Raw genomic sequence first — 18,764 nt, forward strand, 5'->3', positions numbered from 1 at the left:
TCAGACTCCTTTGCTGGTTCCACACCATCTCCCCAACCTCTTATGGCTGGAGTGTTCCAGGGTTTAGCACTTGGATCTTCTCTTCTACATTCCTAAGTAAACGCACCCTCGCCTTCTCAGATCCGCCACGCTGGCTTCCTTCACTATGGCCCGAACCTGAGGGCAGCCTGCGCTCCCTGCCGGCCTGTGCACCGGCTACACCCCAGCCCTTCACCTCTTTCAGGACTCGGCTGAAATGTCACTTCCACAGCAAAGCATTCCCCCTGACCGCTCTATTTAAAACTGCAAAGTCCCCCCCTCCCTGGCACTCCAGTCCCTGCTGCTTTAATTTTCTCTACAGCACTTTTCATCATGTGACACACAAAAAAAACACATTTTACTCATTTACTGTGTTGGTTTCCCACTCTAGAACATAACCTCTTTGAGGGCAAGAAATTTTGGTGTTTTTTTCAATATTGAAATTTAGCATCTAGAACAGTGCCCAACAAACTGATGCTCAAAAAATTTTGACCAAATAAATATATAAAGAAATCTCTTTCTATCTGTCAGAATGCCTGAGATTTTTAAAATATTTTTTAAAATGTAGGTCATACCCAGCAAAACTACCTATCACTAACAGTGTGGTTTCGTCTAATATTTTCCAAACTTAGCTAATCATCAGACTTGCCCTCAAAACTTACAAAAGTACAAAATTCTGGGCCAAATCAGCATCTAGGAGTAAGACGTAGAAAATTTTTAAAGGCAGTCCAAGCAGTTTTGATGAACTGCTACTTTAGCTGAAATAAAACAGATCTGAAATCAAAAGACTTCATTCCAATCACAGCTCCACCACTCTACGAAGAGCTCGTGTCCCTAAACCCTCTGAATCTGCGTCATTCATAAAGTGGGCGTACCTATCTGTAAAGCTTAGAGACTTAATCATATATAAAACAGTTTCATAAATTGCCAAGTACAATAAATACATGTAGAGTGTTACAGCATTTAATGAGTTCTCTTAAAAAAGTTGTACCAGTAAGAACAAATTACTATAATTAATTCTAAGAGATATTTAGAGCCATTTAAAGCCCTACATACATAATGCTTATCTCAGAGCACATACATCTGTTTTTAGACAAACCAATTTCTGAAATACACTAGACATTAATAACTTTTCCAATTAGTCCCACAGTTAATAAATCAAAGAAATGAAAAGGTACCCACTACAGGTTAACAGGTAACAAAGACTCCCATTAGTTTTGTTTAAACAAAAAAACTTGAAACGTATTGCTCCTCTCACTTGTCAGGTCAAACCTAATGGTAATACACAAACATCTCAGGAAACCAGATGGAAAAGTAAAAACTATTTGAAACTGCATACCAGACAGATTAAGAAACTCAAATTATCTATGTATTAAAAATCTACATTCTAAGAAATAAAACATTGGCACAAATTTAAATACTAAAGAAAAAGCAAAAGGCTAAAGCCTGTATATCAGGTTAATACTTTACCTGCAGATCCTCACACAAAAAGATAGATTCTTGAAAGCTAATTCGGTAAGTCTTCAAGGCTTTTAACTTTCCCTTCTCTCTACAAGCTGGGCAATACTCATCTGATGTAACTTTAGCTGAATCACAATTCTAAAAGAGAAATAAAGCAAATTAAAATATAGGCATTCTACATTATATCAAATCACAAAAAAGTTAAATGGAAAGTTAACCAGAAACAAAAATTATAATTTTCACTAGCAGTGTCCTGGCAAGATATTTTAAATATGGCAGATAAAAGAAATGCATGTAAGATTTTAACTATAGTCATTATTCAAAAATTAAAATTTACGGTCTTTTTGGTAATCCTAAATATTAAATTTTAAGTGTTAAGAACTGCATCAGTTTTATTTGCAAAGGACAATGGAATAACACAGCCAGGAAAAATGTATGCTCCATATTTTTGAAAAATGGTAAACTATAAAAGACTTTATGGCTTACTATTTGTGTTATGTCCACTTTCACGTATCAATAAAACACAGAGAGGTAAACACATTAATACAATCTTTCGCCATTGCTGTAAGATTTCCGTGGAAGATACAATTTTTTAGAAGTTAATGATAAAATTAAAACCGAATTTGAATCTCAAAAGATAGAGGAAATAAAGCAAACAAACTTTGCACTGAGGCAAAGAATGAGTTCACTAACTTTTCCCAAATACCCCACCACGGGGAGTGAAGATATCCCTATATGAGTCCCTTGTCCAATCACTGGCAAACCATTTCCAATCTTCAGGGAATCCATCATTCCGAGTCATTGGCTAATTTATGTCACTTGAAACATGTCAATATCACTAAGGATTTTTCAATGAACCCTGGAAAAAAAAAGTCAATAGGCAATTAAATAAAAGTCCTATTTACATTGAAAAATACTACTTAATAACATATATATATACACATAAAGTATATTTTGAGAGTTCTATGTCCTGAGATAAACATAGTCTGAAGTGATCTTAAGTGAAAACAAAATATCTAAATTTATTTATAAATCTCACAGATTTGTGGGGATACAGCAGAAAGTGGCAACAGGACCAATTTTCATAGATGCAGATTACAAAAAGCTTGTGGTAGAGGTAGCTATTATTAAAAGCCAACTAAACTGACCCAAGTTTGACAATGTTTAGAGTCTATGCACAACTTGAAATGAATATGCCAACATTATACTAAGAAAGTACTTAAAAAACCCCAGCTCCATTGTACCATCACTTGAAAAGAACAAAAGAAACAATGAACCACATATCCCATATGTTCCTACTGTTTTCAACCACCAAACAATATTTCACCAGTTGAGAATAGCACTACTTTTTAAAAGCTATCCACAAAATACTACTTTATATTAAAGTAAATGATCTGTATCAGAATAAAAATATAAACACTGTCATGATACAAATTACACACATGACAAGCCTGTTGAGTGCATTTCCACAAGTAGAACCATGTTCAGCAAAGTCAAAATTAAGACAGAACAGAAGTCAGTGTAAGGAAAAACTAAGAGCAGTGTAAATACAGATTTAAAATAAAGTGAGATCTTGAAGACATCCTGTTGAGTCAAGCTAGACACAAAAGGACAAATATTGTATGATCTTACTGATATGAAATAATTAGAATAAGATAAGCAAATTCATAGAGTCAAAACTAGAATACAGATTACCAGATGTGTGTGTTTGGGTGAGGGGTGGGATAGGGAATAGGGAATTAACACTTAAATTGTACAGTTTCTGTTTGGGGTGATTATAAAGTTTTGGTAATGGATGCTAGTGATGGTAGCACAACATTGGGAATATAATTTACAACACTGAACTATATATTTGAATGTGGTTAAAAGGGGAAATTTTAAGTGTCTATGTATTACTAGAATAAAACTTTAAAAACAAACACAGGACTGTACAAGACAAGCAGTGAACCCTGTTGTAAATAATGAACTATAGTTAATGATAAAATTATATAAACATTCTTTCATGAATTGTTAACAAATGAATCACACTACTACAAGTTCTTAATAGAGTGATATACAGAACTTTATTTTATGCGTGATTATTTTTGTAAACCTACAACTTCTCTAATAAATAGAAAATAAAAAACCATAGAACTGTATAACACAGTGAACCCTCATGTAAACTATGGACTACAGTTAATAGTATAATTGTAATAATATTGCCTCATCGATTTTAACAAAGGTACCACACTAATTCAAATTGTTAATAATAGAAAAAAAATGTGTATATGAGGAAGCTATATGGGGAACTCTATTTTCTGCATAATTTTTCTATAAACCTACAACCTCTCTGATAAAAAAAAAATTAAAATAAATTAGAAACCAGATACAAGAGACCCTTAAGCAGAGATGAATTACCACTTGGCTGGGAGGTTGTAAAAATTTCAAGCACAGGTGACTCAACTAGATGGTTTTTAAGACCCTTCCCAAACCCAAGAATCCATGATGCTACAACAACCATCTCCTGGGAATCAGTGGCTCACAGATTCACTCTAAAAACTAATTATGCTATTCTGTTTCCAGCTGTATAAATTTCACCCACCATTCAAGCCAAAGAATAATTTTGAAAACAAAAATGCTTTTTTAAAAAAGTCAGTATCAATGAATCTCAATTTCCTATTCCCAAGGAAATAACTGTAAGGCAGAGTTTTTGAATCACAACACTACAGACATTTTGGACCAGTTCTTTGTTGTGGGGGCCTTCCTGTGTATCATAGCATCCCTGGCCTCTACATACTAGATGCCAGTAGCACCCTCTCCCCAGTAGTGACAACTAAAAATGTCTTTGGGGGACAGGGGGAAGGATCACCCCAGGGAGAACCGCTGCCATAAAGGTTAATATAACTGTGATGCTCTTCTCTTTTTAAGCTCCTCATATGCAACACTGACTTATTAACTTTGACTGAGTCTATTTATAATTTACTTAGGAAACAAACTTCTACAGTTGTAGAGTAGCTAAAAGCATGGGCTTTGCACTAGCAGATTGGGGTGCATAAATTTCTTGCTTGTAAAACTGATTTAAGAATTAAATGAGATAAAGCATGTAAAATTCTTACCAACCCACCTGGAATAAATAATAGCTACTATTTTTATAGTGCTAACCTTATACTAACTTCACTCTGTCTATAAAACAAGCAGCACATCTCTTAACAGTCTTCAGTATTCTCAAAAGAAAAACTGGGAAGTTATGTAGTTGAATGAGTTATTTTTCATGAAAATTTCTATTTCCCTTAGGGATCTAGAAAACTTTTTTTCCGGACAGTTCTCTCAATTATAAAACTAAAACATGGGGAAGAGGATGCTGAATATCCAAAAACTAAGCCTTCAATTCTGCTCCCCTGATCCCATCACCCAACATTTCAATAAGGAAAGCCGGTAGGTTGGTGTTTGATATCCCAAAATCCAAAAATATACAGAACCCCCTCTGCCCAAAAGAAAATTCAATTTAAAAAATACCAGAGATAAGCTACTTAGTTCTTTCAAATTCAATTTGCTTTGTCCTAGTATACAAAACCCTGGAGTGGTTCTTACAACTATATCTTATTTAGTCCCTAAATAACTGCCTTTACTGCCCCTCTTCAAAAATAACGTTTCCCCCTTTCTGTTTCTCACCTAAATTTTGATGTCTCCAACCTTCCAAACGCAGGGATTTGAGGATTTGAGTCCTCTACTCTCACTTCCCTCTTCTTTACGCAGTACAAGTCACCCAATTCTGTACAACCTTGGAAATGTCTCAAATCCTACCTCTCAAATCCCATCCCCACTCTAACATCACTGCCAAAGTGATGCTCCTACAAAACAAATCTGAGACTGTCACTGCTCAGCTTAGAATCACCTATTTACCCCAGACTATGAGAAAAATCCAGCTTTTCTTTTCGTCTCTATTCCACTCCACCGTTCTTCTAACACTGCCCTTTCATACTTCTGTGAGCCACTAACTCTCCCAGGGTCCGGTAAGAAACTAGTTACGGTGCAACCAACGTGTAAAACTGGCCTTGGAAATCACGAATCGTAGGCAATTAAACTTAATTCACGGTCTGGTGTGCAAAATGGAAAAAAGCCGCTTGGAGAGGGCCTTCTACCCATTTGAGCTTGCCCGCCAAGATCAGGTAGGTTCAGCCCGTAAACTGTCAAAGGCGAGACCACAACGGACTTGACGCCGAAGAACGGGGTCGACTTGCAGCGTCCAGCCCTGAGGGGCCCCAAACCAGCCTTCCTGGATCAGAGACGGGTAGGACCCAGCCAGGAACCCAACGTGGGAAACCCAAAAAGGCGCAGGGTTCACCCATCCTCCTCAGGAGCGTGAAACAAACTCTGGTTTCTCTTCGGCATTCACCTCTCTGCGCCCAAACGGACGGGTAACGCTATCCCGACACCTGATTCATCAGCCCTCCCCACCCACCCACCCACCCAGCCCAGCCCAGCCCAGCCCGGTTGTGCAGACCACGCCGTGGTCGCCGCAGCTCCGGAGCCCCTTCCCCACCTCGAGATCTAAAGGAAACGACCCCATCCTCTCCGTTACCTGCCGCGGGCACGCCCCTTCTTCGCACCGGGTCGATCCTAACTCCTGTTCCAGCTTGAGTCCACACCACCCAGCGCAACGTTCCCTCCACGTTCCTCTCTGGCGGCTCCTCCCCAACCCGCCGGCCGCCGGGGAAAGCAGCTTCCGGTTTGAGTCCGCAGCAATAAAGTCCCCCTTCCTGCTCCGCGCGGGGCCTGAAAGGCCGCGGGCCCGGAGGGGAAGGCGAGGGCGGGAGCACTTCCGGCCGGGCTCCGCAGAGGCGTGGCCGCCCGCCCAGCTGCCGCAGCCGCAATTTCAGCCGCAGCGACGACTCCGGGCGGGGCCGGGGCGGGCTGAGAGTGGCGGGGTTTGGGGAGGCGAGGTTTCTGGAAGCTGCTGGAAAGCGCTCGAGCGGCGGAGGTGACGCCGGCGGCCAAGGGGTGGGGCGTGACCAAACTAGTGCGCGGCGCGCCGCGGAGGGATTATAGCGAGGGAAGATCCCGGCGCCGGCCGAGCCGGGGTGGGACGTTGTCGCCTGGGGGTGGGCGGGCCGAGGGGCGCAGGGAGGGCTTCCCCCTTTTCGGAAGGAAGGGTCTGGCCGGCGCGTACGCCAGCTTCCTCGCGTCCAGGTCGCGCGACGCCCCCAGAGCCGGCTCCCCCAAAGCCTGGGCCGAGCCGTCACAGTGCGTGTTCACAACAAGGGTCACCACACGGGGGGTGTCCCTAACCCCCGTCATCGAGGCCAGGGGCTTTTCCACGAGGGCTCTGGGGTGTTCCTCCTCCCTTCCTCCCTCCCAGATCTTCTCACGGTAAGGGGAGTGGCCAGAGCGCGGGGGCTCTGCCGTCCCTGCCCGGCTCTCGCGCCCCAGCCGCCCACCTGCCCTGCTGCGCCCGTCCCGGCGGCTCGGCCTGGTTCTAACCTCAGAGAAGGGGGCCGTTCTCGTTTCCCTTCTAAGTGGCTTGAGGGGCCTCGTGAGCTGTTTGTGGGCCTGCTTTCTGAACCTTAGAGGTAGCAGACGTCCTTTCGGTCCTAGGTTAACAGTTCGCAGTTTCTGACCGTTTCTTTACAGAGTAACCACGAATTGCCATTTTGGAGCGTGTGTGGTCTTAAGATGATTATATTCAGGAGGAATGCAGATAATTTTGATCGGGTGATAGGAAGGAGGCAAGTTCCACATACCCAGACATTCTTAGGTAAAAAGAATTTTAGTTTTCGGTACTTCGAATGCAAATAATGAAGAAAGCCAACTAGGAAGTTTGCTTTGTTTTTCTCCAGGCTGAAGATATAGGTTGGTTAGTTTTTGTTTACCTTTTCTGTTGAACGAGATTACAAGTAATCTAATGTACTGGATATTTATTATGAGATCTGCCTAGTTAGGGTTTGAGGTTTTAAAATTTTTTTTTTAATGAATTTTGTTGATAATTTGAGAAAGTAGCATTTCAGTAGCCCAAATGAGGGTTTTTTTCTGGTGCACCATTGCTATTTTTTGTTTTTAAAATGGAATCCACTATTTGTGTTTAATAAACGCATGCTGAATGTTACTCGTAAATTGAACAGAACAATTGGTTCAGTTACAATGCAGCTAAATTTTTCAATTTTAAGATTGAAAAACCAGCATCACCAAAGTGAATTATATAAAAAATCGAATATTGTCTGCAAAGTTGATTTGTTGCCTTTTAGTGCAAATTTGAACTTTTGCCAGAGAAAAAATAAATGTAGTATTGACAGAAAAAATGGGGGTGTAGCGAAAGTAAAGAGTTTGTGTGTGCTATTTTGACCCCAGAGCTTTTCTCCTAAAAGGTAGAAGATATTCTGATGTAGGAGAGGTTGACTAGAAAATTTCCTTTCATTTTCATTATAGATTAATGGTCCCACGTCGAGAAAATTGTATACATTTCTGCTTCTTCCTTGCCAATATATTTGGAATGCCTTTTTCTGTGTATGCTGGTCACCAAAACAGTGCAGTTACCTCCAGTGGGAGTAAAGCCCAATGCATCAATCCCCTTATCAGCAGTGTGGGACAAAAATTTTGTTTACCCATTTCCATTTGTAAGCTCACGTGATTTAATCAAAGGGAACTTTTATTAAATTATAACTGATGAAAAAACAGAGGAATACATTGTACAAGTAGGGTTGCCATTTTTTCTTCTCATGATGGTAGCTCCTGTGCTTTCTGCTAGGTTGGATTCCTTGACTACCGAGCAAGTCTTCAGCTTCGTGTGATTGTTTGCTCTGGTCTCATCAAAAAGATGAGAGTTGACTGACTAACTGTGCACTCTTGTGAGTACAGTCTGTAGTCCCCTGTCTAATTCCAACCACCAGAAAGCTCTGAAAACCAAAAGCTCTTTAAGCTTGAGACAAAACTCATTTAGCAACAAAATCTAACCTGAACTAATGAGCATTTATGGTCTCTATCCCCTATGTTTTGCTGAAAAAAATAGCGATGTGTTTGTTTATAGGGCGCAGCTTCTGGCTGTTGGGATTTGGGGTCTTACGTAATGGTTTGTGTACCTTGTATCATTTTTTAAGTTCCAAGAAGTTCTTATTTCTAAAACACATTCAGCCTCTGGGTTTTGGTTAAGGGGTTGTGGACCTTTAGTATTATTTCTGGCAGTACACTTATACTAGGCATTTGTATATTTAAAAAACGAAAATCTCTTGAGACATTTTAGTTCTTGGCCCTCAGTGAATTCAGTGAGTTAGAAGGATAGAAAAAACAAACACATTATTTATTGTACTGTAATATGTGCAATGACAGAGATATATTCAAGCCCTTTGTAAGTATAGCCATGTAGTGATCCAAAAAGACATTAGTTAGTCCCAGGGTTTGAGGTTATTTATATGTTTCAGACTCTAAAATTTAGATTGAGCATGGCAACTCATTATGTAGCCCACATTTACTTGGCTCTGTTTTGCCCATGCAAAATGACAGAGAAGAGTCCTAGAGTGGATATTGGAATGTCTGATTTCCAGTCTCATCTCTTTTGTTATGTGATCTTACACAAGTCACTTAATTTTGAAGGCCTCACTTTACACATCTGTAAGATGAGAAGTTTGGAATAGATGTATTTCTTAAAGAAGATTCTTTATAGTTCCAAAATTCTACCTGCAAATATTTACTCTTGGAACTAACTACATACTTTTTAAAATATGTTTCCCGCTAAGGACATTATCTCATTTCATCTCAAGCTGTGTTCTTAGTCATATAAATTCTGTTTTGTTTGAGTTAGGTAATATGTTCACGTGGTTCAAAATTCAAAAGGTACTAAAGGATATGCAGTGAAAAATCGGTCTTCCACATCTGTCCCTCAACCACCCAGTGCCCTGCCTAGGAAGCAGCCAATGGTAACAGTTTCTGTTTCAAAAAATATATATGTATACTCATGAAGTACAAGCAAATAAGTACTATTTTTTTTCTCTTTTTTATGATACATACCATTTGTACTGTATATGTACCTTATTTTCTTCATTTGTCTTAGAAGTTGTTTGATATCAGATAAGTGTTTCCTCATTTTTTACAGCTGCATAATATTCCATTGTGTGGATATATCATTTTTCATCAGTCCTCCTGAACATTTAGTTTTTTTTCCAGATCTTTGTTAAAAACGTGCAGTGAGTAACTGTATATTCATCATGTTCTGCATACATGAATATTTCTGTGTGCCACTAGACAGTGGCACACCTCTATTGGAATAGTGACATGATTGATAGAAATATTTTAATGATGAATAGCTTAAAAGGCCATGTATTTCTAAGGTTCCATCTACTTTGATTTATGTGTTCCCTACACCAGTATAATACAGCGGTATATGGGAGTCAGCACACTATTTGATTCTAAAGTAAACATTTTGAGACAAATCACAACACCTGAGTGTTTCTTCGTTTGCGCCCCAGATGAAGCAGATGGATGATGTTTAGGGATCTTGTCCTAAAAACAAGCAAATACATGAAACACTAAAATCACGTGGCAGAGCAGAATTTTCAGCAAGAGACATATGAAGACAGAGACCGATGGATGGAGTAGCAGATCTGTGCCTTCCATCTTTTGCTCACTCCAGAGCATATGCTCATTGAGTGCTATTTCAATTGATTTTTTTCTTTGAAGCTTTTTTGCCAGGCACGTATAGTTGAATTTGTGTAAAATGCAATTTTTGTGAATTCCACTTTACCAATAAGAAAATTGAGCATGGAGGAAGTAAACTGTTTACCCAGGTTTGCATAACAAAGTGTCAGCCTTGGTACTGAGACCTAAATCCTCTGATTTCTAATCCTGGGCTTTTCCCAGAATAGCACACGCTCTCCCAGTTCACATGGAGCTCCAGCAGTAGATCTGAGCATGGCCAGTGGTTGGGGATTGCTTTCGGCACATTTACTCTGCCTAGAATCTAGAGCAACCTAGAGTTCAGAAAGTGACAGGGCATTTTTCTGAGGGCAAAACAACATTCTATAAGAAATTACTGAAATAATCATACAACTTGCTGATTAGCAATCAGGAGCTGACATAGAGAAACTCTCCTAATTGGGGCATGGTTGTCACTTCAAGATGAATTTATGAGTCATAAGGATTGGAAAGAATTTAGGGTTATTTGGAAATGAGTAGTCTTAAGTTCCCAGAGCTCATGCCATCATTTTAATTTAGCCAGGAAATTTTAAACTCTTATACATGTCAGAAAAGGAAAAGTGGTGCTAGAAACAATAACAAAAGAATGGAAAAACAGAAGGTCAGGGTGTGTGCTGCAGTAACTATTTTCCTAAAGCTGGCACTGGCACACCTGCCCCCCTTTCGGTCCTGTGCTGGCAGGGCTAGTTCTCGTCTCTGCCTAATTTACTTTCTCCTTCAAGCCACAGCTGAATTGTCATGGGACCCGCTGCCCACCTTATCTGAGGAGCCCTCAACTCCCACTCTCATTTTCTGTTTGCACCTGCTGCTTGTTTTCCTCATAGCAGTCTTCTCAACTTTTAATAACATACTCATTTAAGTTATTTAACATCTGTCCCCCTCTTAGGTTGTGAGCTCTGTGAGGGCATGCACAGCTATTTCATTTGCCATTGTAGATGCAGTGTCTGTACATAGCACGTATCTGTTGAGTAAATAAATGAATGACCTTGGTGGCTCCTAATTCCCAGTTGACATGGCTGACCAAATCCACTCTTACAAGGAAATGTTTACAACAGCATATTTCCCTCAGGTTCTCATATTTATTAGTTCAAGTTTAGTTTGGAAGATCTACACATATTTGATATGTTCATCTTATTGAGGAAAATATTATTGAATGTGCAAGGTATTGTGCTAAATTCGAGGGAATGCAAAGGTGAATAATGCAAAGTCTTTATTCCTAAAGACAAGTAGAAACATTTGTAAACAGCTTTCATATAAGGCAGAATGATGTAAATGCTGAATTAGTTACAAGCAATCTTCTGTAGGAGAAACAGAGGAAAAAAAATGATTAATTTTGGCAGGGGCCCACAGTGAGTTTTGACTTTGGTTTTGAAGATAAAAAAAAAAATAGAACAGAAGTCCCTATAGATAGAGAATAGAGAAGAATAAATGTTCAGCTTCAAATTTTTTAAAGTCCTTAAAATGTTGATACCACAAAGGATTGTTATAAAGCATTATTGTAAAACCATCTTTAAAATCTCAGTTATAAATACAATTACTTTGGCCTTAAACATTATGCTTCTAAATTTAAGGCTATCCCTAAAATCAATTTGACTGTATTTACTGTGTTGGCAGTTTCCCACTAGTTGTTAAGTCATCAGTTCAATCTAACAGTTGGATTCTGACTGATGGCTAATTGGAGTTAGTAATTATTTAGTGAACTAATTAGTTAAGTCAAAACCACTGAATATTGAAAACACATTTTTTTAAAAAGTGCTTTTTAAACACATAGTTTTTAATGTACTGTTCTCTGACCACATCACAAGTTTAAGTATAGACTTCTTTTTGATGGTCCAGTCTGATTTCTTTTAAAGTTTTATTTCTGCTTTCCTCCATCTATGTGTTTTTCTAAGCAATATAGACCTCCTTCCTGTCCTATGGAAAAAAAAAAGAAAAAAAAACTAGGCTTTAGATTCACAAATTCTTGTCAAATTTGCCACTTATTAATCCCAGTTCTGCCACTTTCCAATTTTGTTACTTGAGACAAAATATTTAACATCCTTGAGGGCCAATTTCGTCTGTAAAATGAAAATATCTATTAATACCATTTCTGTGGCACGTCAGGCAAATTATTTTCACTTCTCTGAGCCTCAGTTTTTCCGTATATGATCTTCAATGAGGTAAAATGTAGAATAGTGTCTGCCCTTAGCAATTACTGCTTTCCCTTCTCCTCTTCCATCTCATCTAAACCTTGCTTGTCCGTTAAAGTTCACTTCAAGTTCTGTGAGCCATCACCTTGTCTGGGTTAGCTCACCATGGTCTCTCTTTCCAAAGTCATGGCACTCACCATGTGTACCACTGGTTCATAAATTGGAGTGTGTCGGATAATACTGGAAAAATGCACTTGCATGGGTCCTATTCCTTAGACCTGAGAACCTATATTTTTACCTTCCTCTCACGGATATTCTAATGCTAACTGAAGATCCAAGGATCACAATTTCTCACTTATTTCTTCATAATCATGTGCTTCTTACACTTCATGTTTGTTAGGTAGTTCTTATATTACTGTGTAACCCTCCAGGTGTTTTGCTTTTCACCCCAAATATACTGTGAGCCCTGCAAGGGCACAAAATACCCATTAGCCCCATTTCGTTTAGGGGCTAATAAGTAATGCCCATTTTTTCCCTCTGCCTGAGTTTGGATCTGGTTACAAAATGTTGCAGAAGTCAGGCCGATGAAGATTAAAATGTAGCTTAATTACCAAAAAAAGGTTTAGAAATGTGGCTTAGGTTTGCAGCAACAATGAACTTCCTACTATTGCCCTCTAGAATTAGGCAGATTTAAACCTCCAGCTTCTCCATTTACAAGAATAGAGCTTATTCCACTACACTTACCAAGTAACAGACAGCAGACTAGAACAAATGGCCCTCTTCAGTCAGCCGAATCCCAAATGGAAAGGAGAAAGGAGGTGGCCGGGGCACATGCTTTGTTCTCTCCGACTTGCCATCGTATTGCTTACCTCTTCCTACCCTAGGAAGGAGTTAGTGAGGGGCTGAGAGGTCAGCCGTAAATACTTACTCTGAGGAAGTTTCCTGTGGAGTATGAAAAAGCTTTCATATCCTCACAGTGCTCAATGGGTTTGTTAATGGACTTAAATACCTTTTATGAAAATGGCTGTGATTCTTTTTTTAATTCAGTTTTATTGAGATGTATTCACATATCATACAGTCATCCATGGTGTACAATCAGCTGTTCGTAGTTCCATCTTACAGATGTACATTCATCACTGCAGTCAATTTTTGAACATTTTCATTACTCCAAAAAGATTGAAAATAAGAATAAAATTTAAAAGTAAAAAAGAACACCCAAATCATTCTACCACCACCCCCATCCCATCCTATTTTTCATTTAGTTTTTGTCCCCATTTTCCTACTCATCCATCCATACCCTGGATAAAGGGAGTATGAGCCACAAGGTTTTCACAAACATGCCGTCACACCATGTGAGCTACATGGTTATACAATCATCTTCAATGATCAAGGCTACTGGGTTGCAATGCAGTTCAGCGGTTTAGAGTATTTCCTTCTAGCTATTCCATTACACTAAAACCTAAAAAGGGATATCTATATAGCACATAAGAATGCCCTCCCAAGTGACCTCTCAGCTCCATTTGAGATCTCTCGGCCACTGAAATTTAATTTTGTTCATTTTGCTTCCCCCTTTTGATCAAGAAGATTTTCTCAATCCCATGATGCTGGTCCAGGCTCATCCCTGGGAGTCATGTCCTGCGTTGCCAGGGAGATTTGCACCCCTGGGAGTCATGGCCTATGTGGGGGGGGAGGGTAGTAAGTTCATCTGCCGAGTTGGCTTAGCTAGAGAGAGGGCCACATCTGAGCAACAAAGAGGCACTCAGGGAGACTCTTAGGCATAATTATATGCAGGTTTAGCCTTTCCTTTGCAATAATAAGCTTCATAACGGTAAGCCCCAAGATCGAGGGTTCGGCCTACTAAATTATTAGTCCTCAATGTTTGTGAGAATATGAGTAATAACCCAGGTTTGGACATCTAACATTTCCCCATTTTCCCCCAGTTCCTCAGAGTTGCCCTGCAAATATATTTTTATTCTCTGCCTAAATTACTTTAGGATGTATTGGGATTTCACACTAACCTGTACAAACCTACCAGATCTCACTTCCTATTCAAAGTTCCTTGTAATTATGGTGTTTGAATAAATTGACCATACAGGTTAAATTATTTAGTGTGCTGCAGAAAATATAGATCCTGCACCAAATAAACATCTCTTCCCTTGGTGTCACACAGAAGTTGAAGTTTTAAAACACAGTCAATGTCATCCTTTACCCTTTGGCTTGATCTGCCTTAGTCCTAACCAGATCTGTTTCATTCATATCTCTTAAATGAAGTCTGGACTCTTTTTCAGCTTTTTATTAACAGTTGCTATATGAGATAATACTGACATTCATAGCTGCTGAGCTCTAGCTTTGAGTTTGAGGTGTCACACACACACCCAGAGTTCCACAGACCAACCAGTTTATACACAGAGTTCAGCATCTCAGAATTTGGAGATAGTCATTACAACTCCGAAACAGATGTGGCTACTGTAAGAGCTTACAATATAGGGACCATTACAAAGGATTCCCCTGATAAGCTGTGCTGTAGTTTCAATTCTCAGAGTTTATACATTGTAGTTAGTCCATATTAGTGAGGCATGATAATGTTTGTCTTTTCATTTCTAGCGTACTTCACTCAAAATGCTGTCCACAAGATCCATTCTCCTCACAGTTGCTGAGTATTCCGTTGTATGCGTATACCACAGTTCACCATTCTGTTCATCAGTCAGTGTACCCTTAGGCCACCTCCATCCACTGCAAATCCAAACACCAATGTGCAAATGTTGTTTCATGGCCCTGCTCTCAGATCTTCCAAGTGTATACCCCATAATGAGGTGGCAGGGCCTTATGGCACCCGCATACCTAGCTTCTTGTGAAACTAGCACACTGACCTCCAGAAAGGCTACACCATTCTACCTCCCCACCAACAGTAAATAGGTCCATCCCTCTCTCCATGTTCTCTCCAGCACTTGTATCCCTGTTTATATTTTTCCCTGCAATTTTATAGAGATGTAGTCACAGACCATACAATCATCTACAGTGTACAATCAGTTGTTCACAGTATCTTCATATAGTTGTGCGTTCATCACCACAATCAGCACTTGAACATATTCATTACTATGAAAAAAATTTTTTAAAGAATAATAAAAAAGATAAAAAGTACCATACAATACGATATAATAATAAGGTTAGACAACACCACCACTGCCAAGAATTCCATGTCCCTCCCTCATATCCCTCTCTCATAGACATTTAGCTTTGGTGTATTGACTTTGTTATATTTAATGGAAGCATATTACAGTGTTACTGTTAACTGTAGGCTCCAGTTTGCTTTGATTATATTTTTCCCCAATACCATCCTTTTTTCAACACCTTGAGATCCTTTGATTCTTAGTACCTAAGTGAAAAGTTACAAAGCTACACCTTCAAAAAGTTAAATTGAAAAGTAAATTTTTTTCGGTGTATGTGCCAGTTTGAATGTATTATGTCCCCCCAAACGCCATTATCTTTGATGTAATCTTGTGTGGGCAGACCTATCAGTGTTAATTAGATTGTAATTCTTTGAGTGTTTCTGTGGAGATGAGCCCACCCAACTGTGGGTGATGACTGATTGGATAATTTCCATGGAGGTGTTACCCCACCCATTCAGGGTGGGTCTAAATTAAATCACTGGAGCCATGTAAATGAGCTGGCAAACAGAAGGAACTCAGTGCAGCTGTGAGTGACATTTTGAAGAGGACCTACAGCCAACAGGGACACTTTGAAGAAAGCACAGGAGCTGCAGATGAGAGACAGTTTGAAGACAGCCGTTGAAAGCAGACTATTGGTCCGGAGAAGTCAAGAGAGGACAAATACCCAAGTGCAATAAGAGTGACATTTTTGAGGAACTGCAGCCTAGATAGGAACATCTTGGGAGAAAGCCAAGATGCCAGCCATGTGCCTTCCCAGCTAACAGAGGTTTTCCAGACACCATTGGCCATCCTCCAGCGAAAGTACTGATTGCTGATGTGTTACCTTGGACACATTATGGCCTTAAGACTGTAACTTTGTAACCAAATAAATCCCCTTTATAAAAGCCGATCCATTTCTGGTGTTTTGCATTCTGGCAGCATTAGCAAACTGGAACAGTATATGTTATTGTATTGGTTAATCTTTTTCTAACCCCCAGACAACTTAAAACAATGAACATTTACCATTTTGCGCAGTTTCCAATGGGCAGGAGTCCAGGGGTGGCTTAACCAGATGGTTCCAGTTTAGGGTCTTATAAGGTTGTGGCCAAGCTGCCTGCTGGAGCTGCCATCATCTGCAGGCTGCTTGAGTGTGCTCACAACATGGCAGCTGGCTTTCTCCCAGAGCAAGTGACCAGAGAGAGGCAGAAACTGGCTGTCTTTTATAGCCTCGCCATCACTCTGCCATGGTCTGTGGGTCACACAGACCAACCCCAGAACACGGGAGACCCACCCAGTGGTGTGAATTCCAGGGGGCAGGGGTTGTGGGCCGCCGTCTTGAAGGTTGGCTTCCACAAGAATTGTACTTGTACCTCACAGTGCTTCAAAGGGGAGGAAACGACTCAGTAATATTTAATATCCTGTTAAAATTATTAAAATAATGGTAGTTTGTGAAATCATTATATTTTTGTATATATGCCATTACGTCACTTTCTAGCTGGAAAATAAGTTGAGAGAGTGTGTCCAGGAGATGATTCTCTACCACTAGCCCCTCCTTCCTGTTCAGGGCTGTTCCTAAGTCAGTAGTTTACATGGGCAGGTCAGGGACAGTTGGTTTGCGTCATCTTCCAGATGGTCCGTGAAAGTTTGTGGGATCTATAGGCAGACTTATTACAAGGTGATGATAGCTACAATTTTGATGTTAGAATGTGTTAATAATTTATAATGGTCTCCTGAGAGGTGCCTCATAAAGTCTAAGTCTCATCTTCCAGTTTCTTCAGGGGATGTTTTTTTTTTTTGCAGTGGTAATCAGGATGAGGTGGAATCGATGGTTAGTGGAGGTCGTTTACCTCACTGAAATAGGCCGTGGGCCCAAAGGGTTAAAAACCATTCTAAGTAAGCAGACAGTAGTTTGATTAATATTTTAATACCAAAAGAATAAGGAAGTCCAAGTAAGGGAACTAAAATGGTTAAGAATATAATTTAGATTTCATAAAGTGTGCTAAATAATTTTGGGTTTTAGAAGAGAACAATGTTAGAGGGAACCTGAAATGTTCATTCAATAAAAGAGTATAAAATTCATTTGTCCTCTATTTTTTAAGGCTTTTCAACACCATGGAAAAGAATAATTTCAAGATTATGGCAGAAAATGTTTTAAGATAAATTGGCAATGCCTAAATGTTCTTTGGGTTCTAGCCACAAGCATCATTGCATCATTTTGCTTTGAAGTTGCTTAAAGAACTGTATACATGAATGAAAAGTAGTAGAAGCCCAGATATTCGCATAACCAGTATTCTCATCTGCCTTTAAGCTATTTATTGCAAAGGAAGAAGAGAACATGTGCAGGAGGCATACACCAGGCCCAGTTAACTCATTAGCCTGTCGTAATTTCCAGTCATGTAGGCACACTGACAGCAGCTTTCACCCTCAAGTATTAGGAGGTGCTATTTTGCTCATCAGGAAGGAAATTTCAGGAAACTCATTTTACTTTCCAAATGTAATTTGTCATGATTAATCAATAAAATCATGTTCGGTTTGGGTTCTGATTAACTTTAAGATGCGATTTCCTATGAATTCTTATGGTAAACAAGAGGTGGTAGTACATTTTTTCTGAATATGGAATATGTAAACCTTGGAAGTTGCTCACTTGAGTCTTCAGAGCTAATAGCTGGTGGTTGAATGAAACAATTCTTGGAAAAGGTTGAGAATTTTTTGAAAATGAAAAGAGGGAGGTATAGGAAAGTTGAGAAGTGTTAATTTTAAGATCTTGTGCTGGTGATAACAAATAGACTCACTACCCTCAGAAATTCCCATTCTAAGATAGAACAACAAGTTCAATGGCATGACAAAGAATCAATCAATCAAATCCAAAAAGTAGAATATTCTGTAAGACTAGTCTTCTTAAAAAGCCAGTTTTAAAAGACCAAATAAGCCTGATGACCAAACGCAATGCATGGACCTTGAGTAGATCCTAGTTTTGAAACTATTGCTGTAAAACACATTTTGGGGAAATGTGAATATTCCTGGCCACAGAACATATTTACATACAGTTTAAATTTTCCTAAGTGTGCTGGTGCCTATATGGTTATTTAGGTGGATGGCCTTATTATAGGAGATATATTTGATTTAGGGTGAAGTTACCTTCAGATAACTTAGAAAAATAGATACATGTATACACATATGCATGTATAGGTAAAGCACAGATGATACAATATTAACAAATGTTGACTCCAGGCGGTAGATACAAGGATAGTTGTCATACTGTTCTTTCAGCTTTTCTGTGTATAAAATAAGTTGGAGAGGGGAAAAAAAACCCTCCAGATACCCTGTTTCTGTACTCTACAGGGAA

The 18,764-nt window shown here is 39.5% G+C and overlaps 1 protein-coding gene across 2 annotated transcripts in view; it reads right to left on the reverse strand.

Moving 5' to 3' along the window:
- The window catches only part of USPL1 (ubiquitin specific peptidase like 1), a 41,441-nt gene extending 35,271 nt beyond the window's left edge, over positions 1-6,170 (reverse strand). For both annotated transcript variants that reach the window (XM_037800293.1, XM_037800294.1), the window contains exons 1-3: positions 6,041-6,170; positions 2,173-2,338; positions 1,489-1,617 (exon numbers count right to left, since the gene is read on the reverse strand). In XM_037800293.1, coding sequence (XP_037656221.1) covers positions 1,489-1,617; positions 2,173-2,271 — 228 coding nt within the window. In that variant the 5' untranslated portion in view covers positions 2,272-2,338; positions 6,041-6,170. The remainder of the gene's footprint in view (positions 1-1,488; positions 1,618-2,172; positions 2,339-6,040) is intronic.
- Between the last annotated feature and the right edge of the window lie 12,594 nt (positions 6,171-18,764).

This window comes from Choloepus didactylus, chromosome 12 (assembly GCF_015220235.1).
Source record: "Choloepus didactylus isolate mChoDid1 chromosome 12, mChoDid1.pri, whole genome shotgun sequence".
NCBI lineage: Eukaryota > Metazoa > Chordata > Mammalia > Pilosa > Megalonychidae > Choloepus > Choloepus didactylus.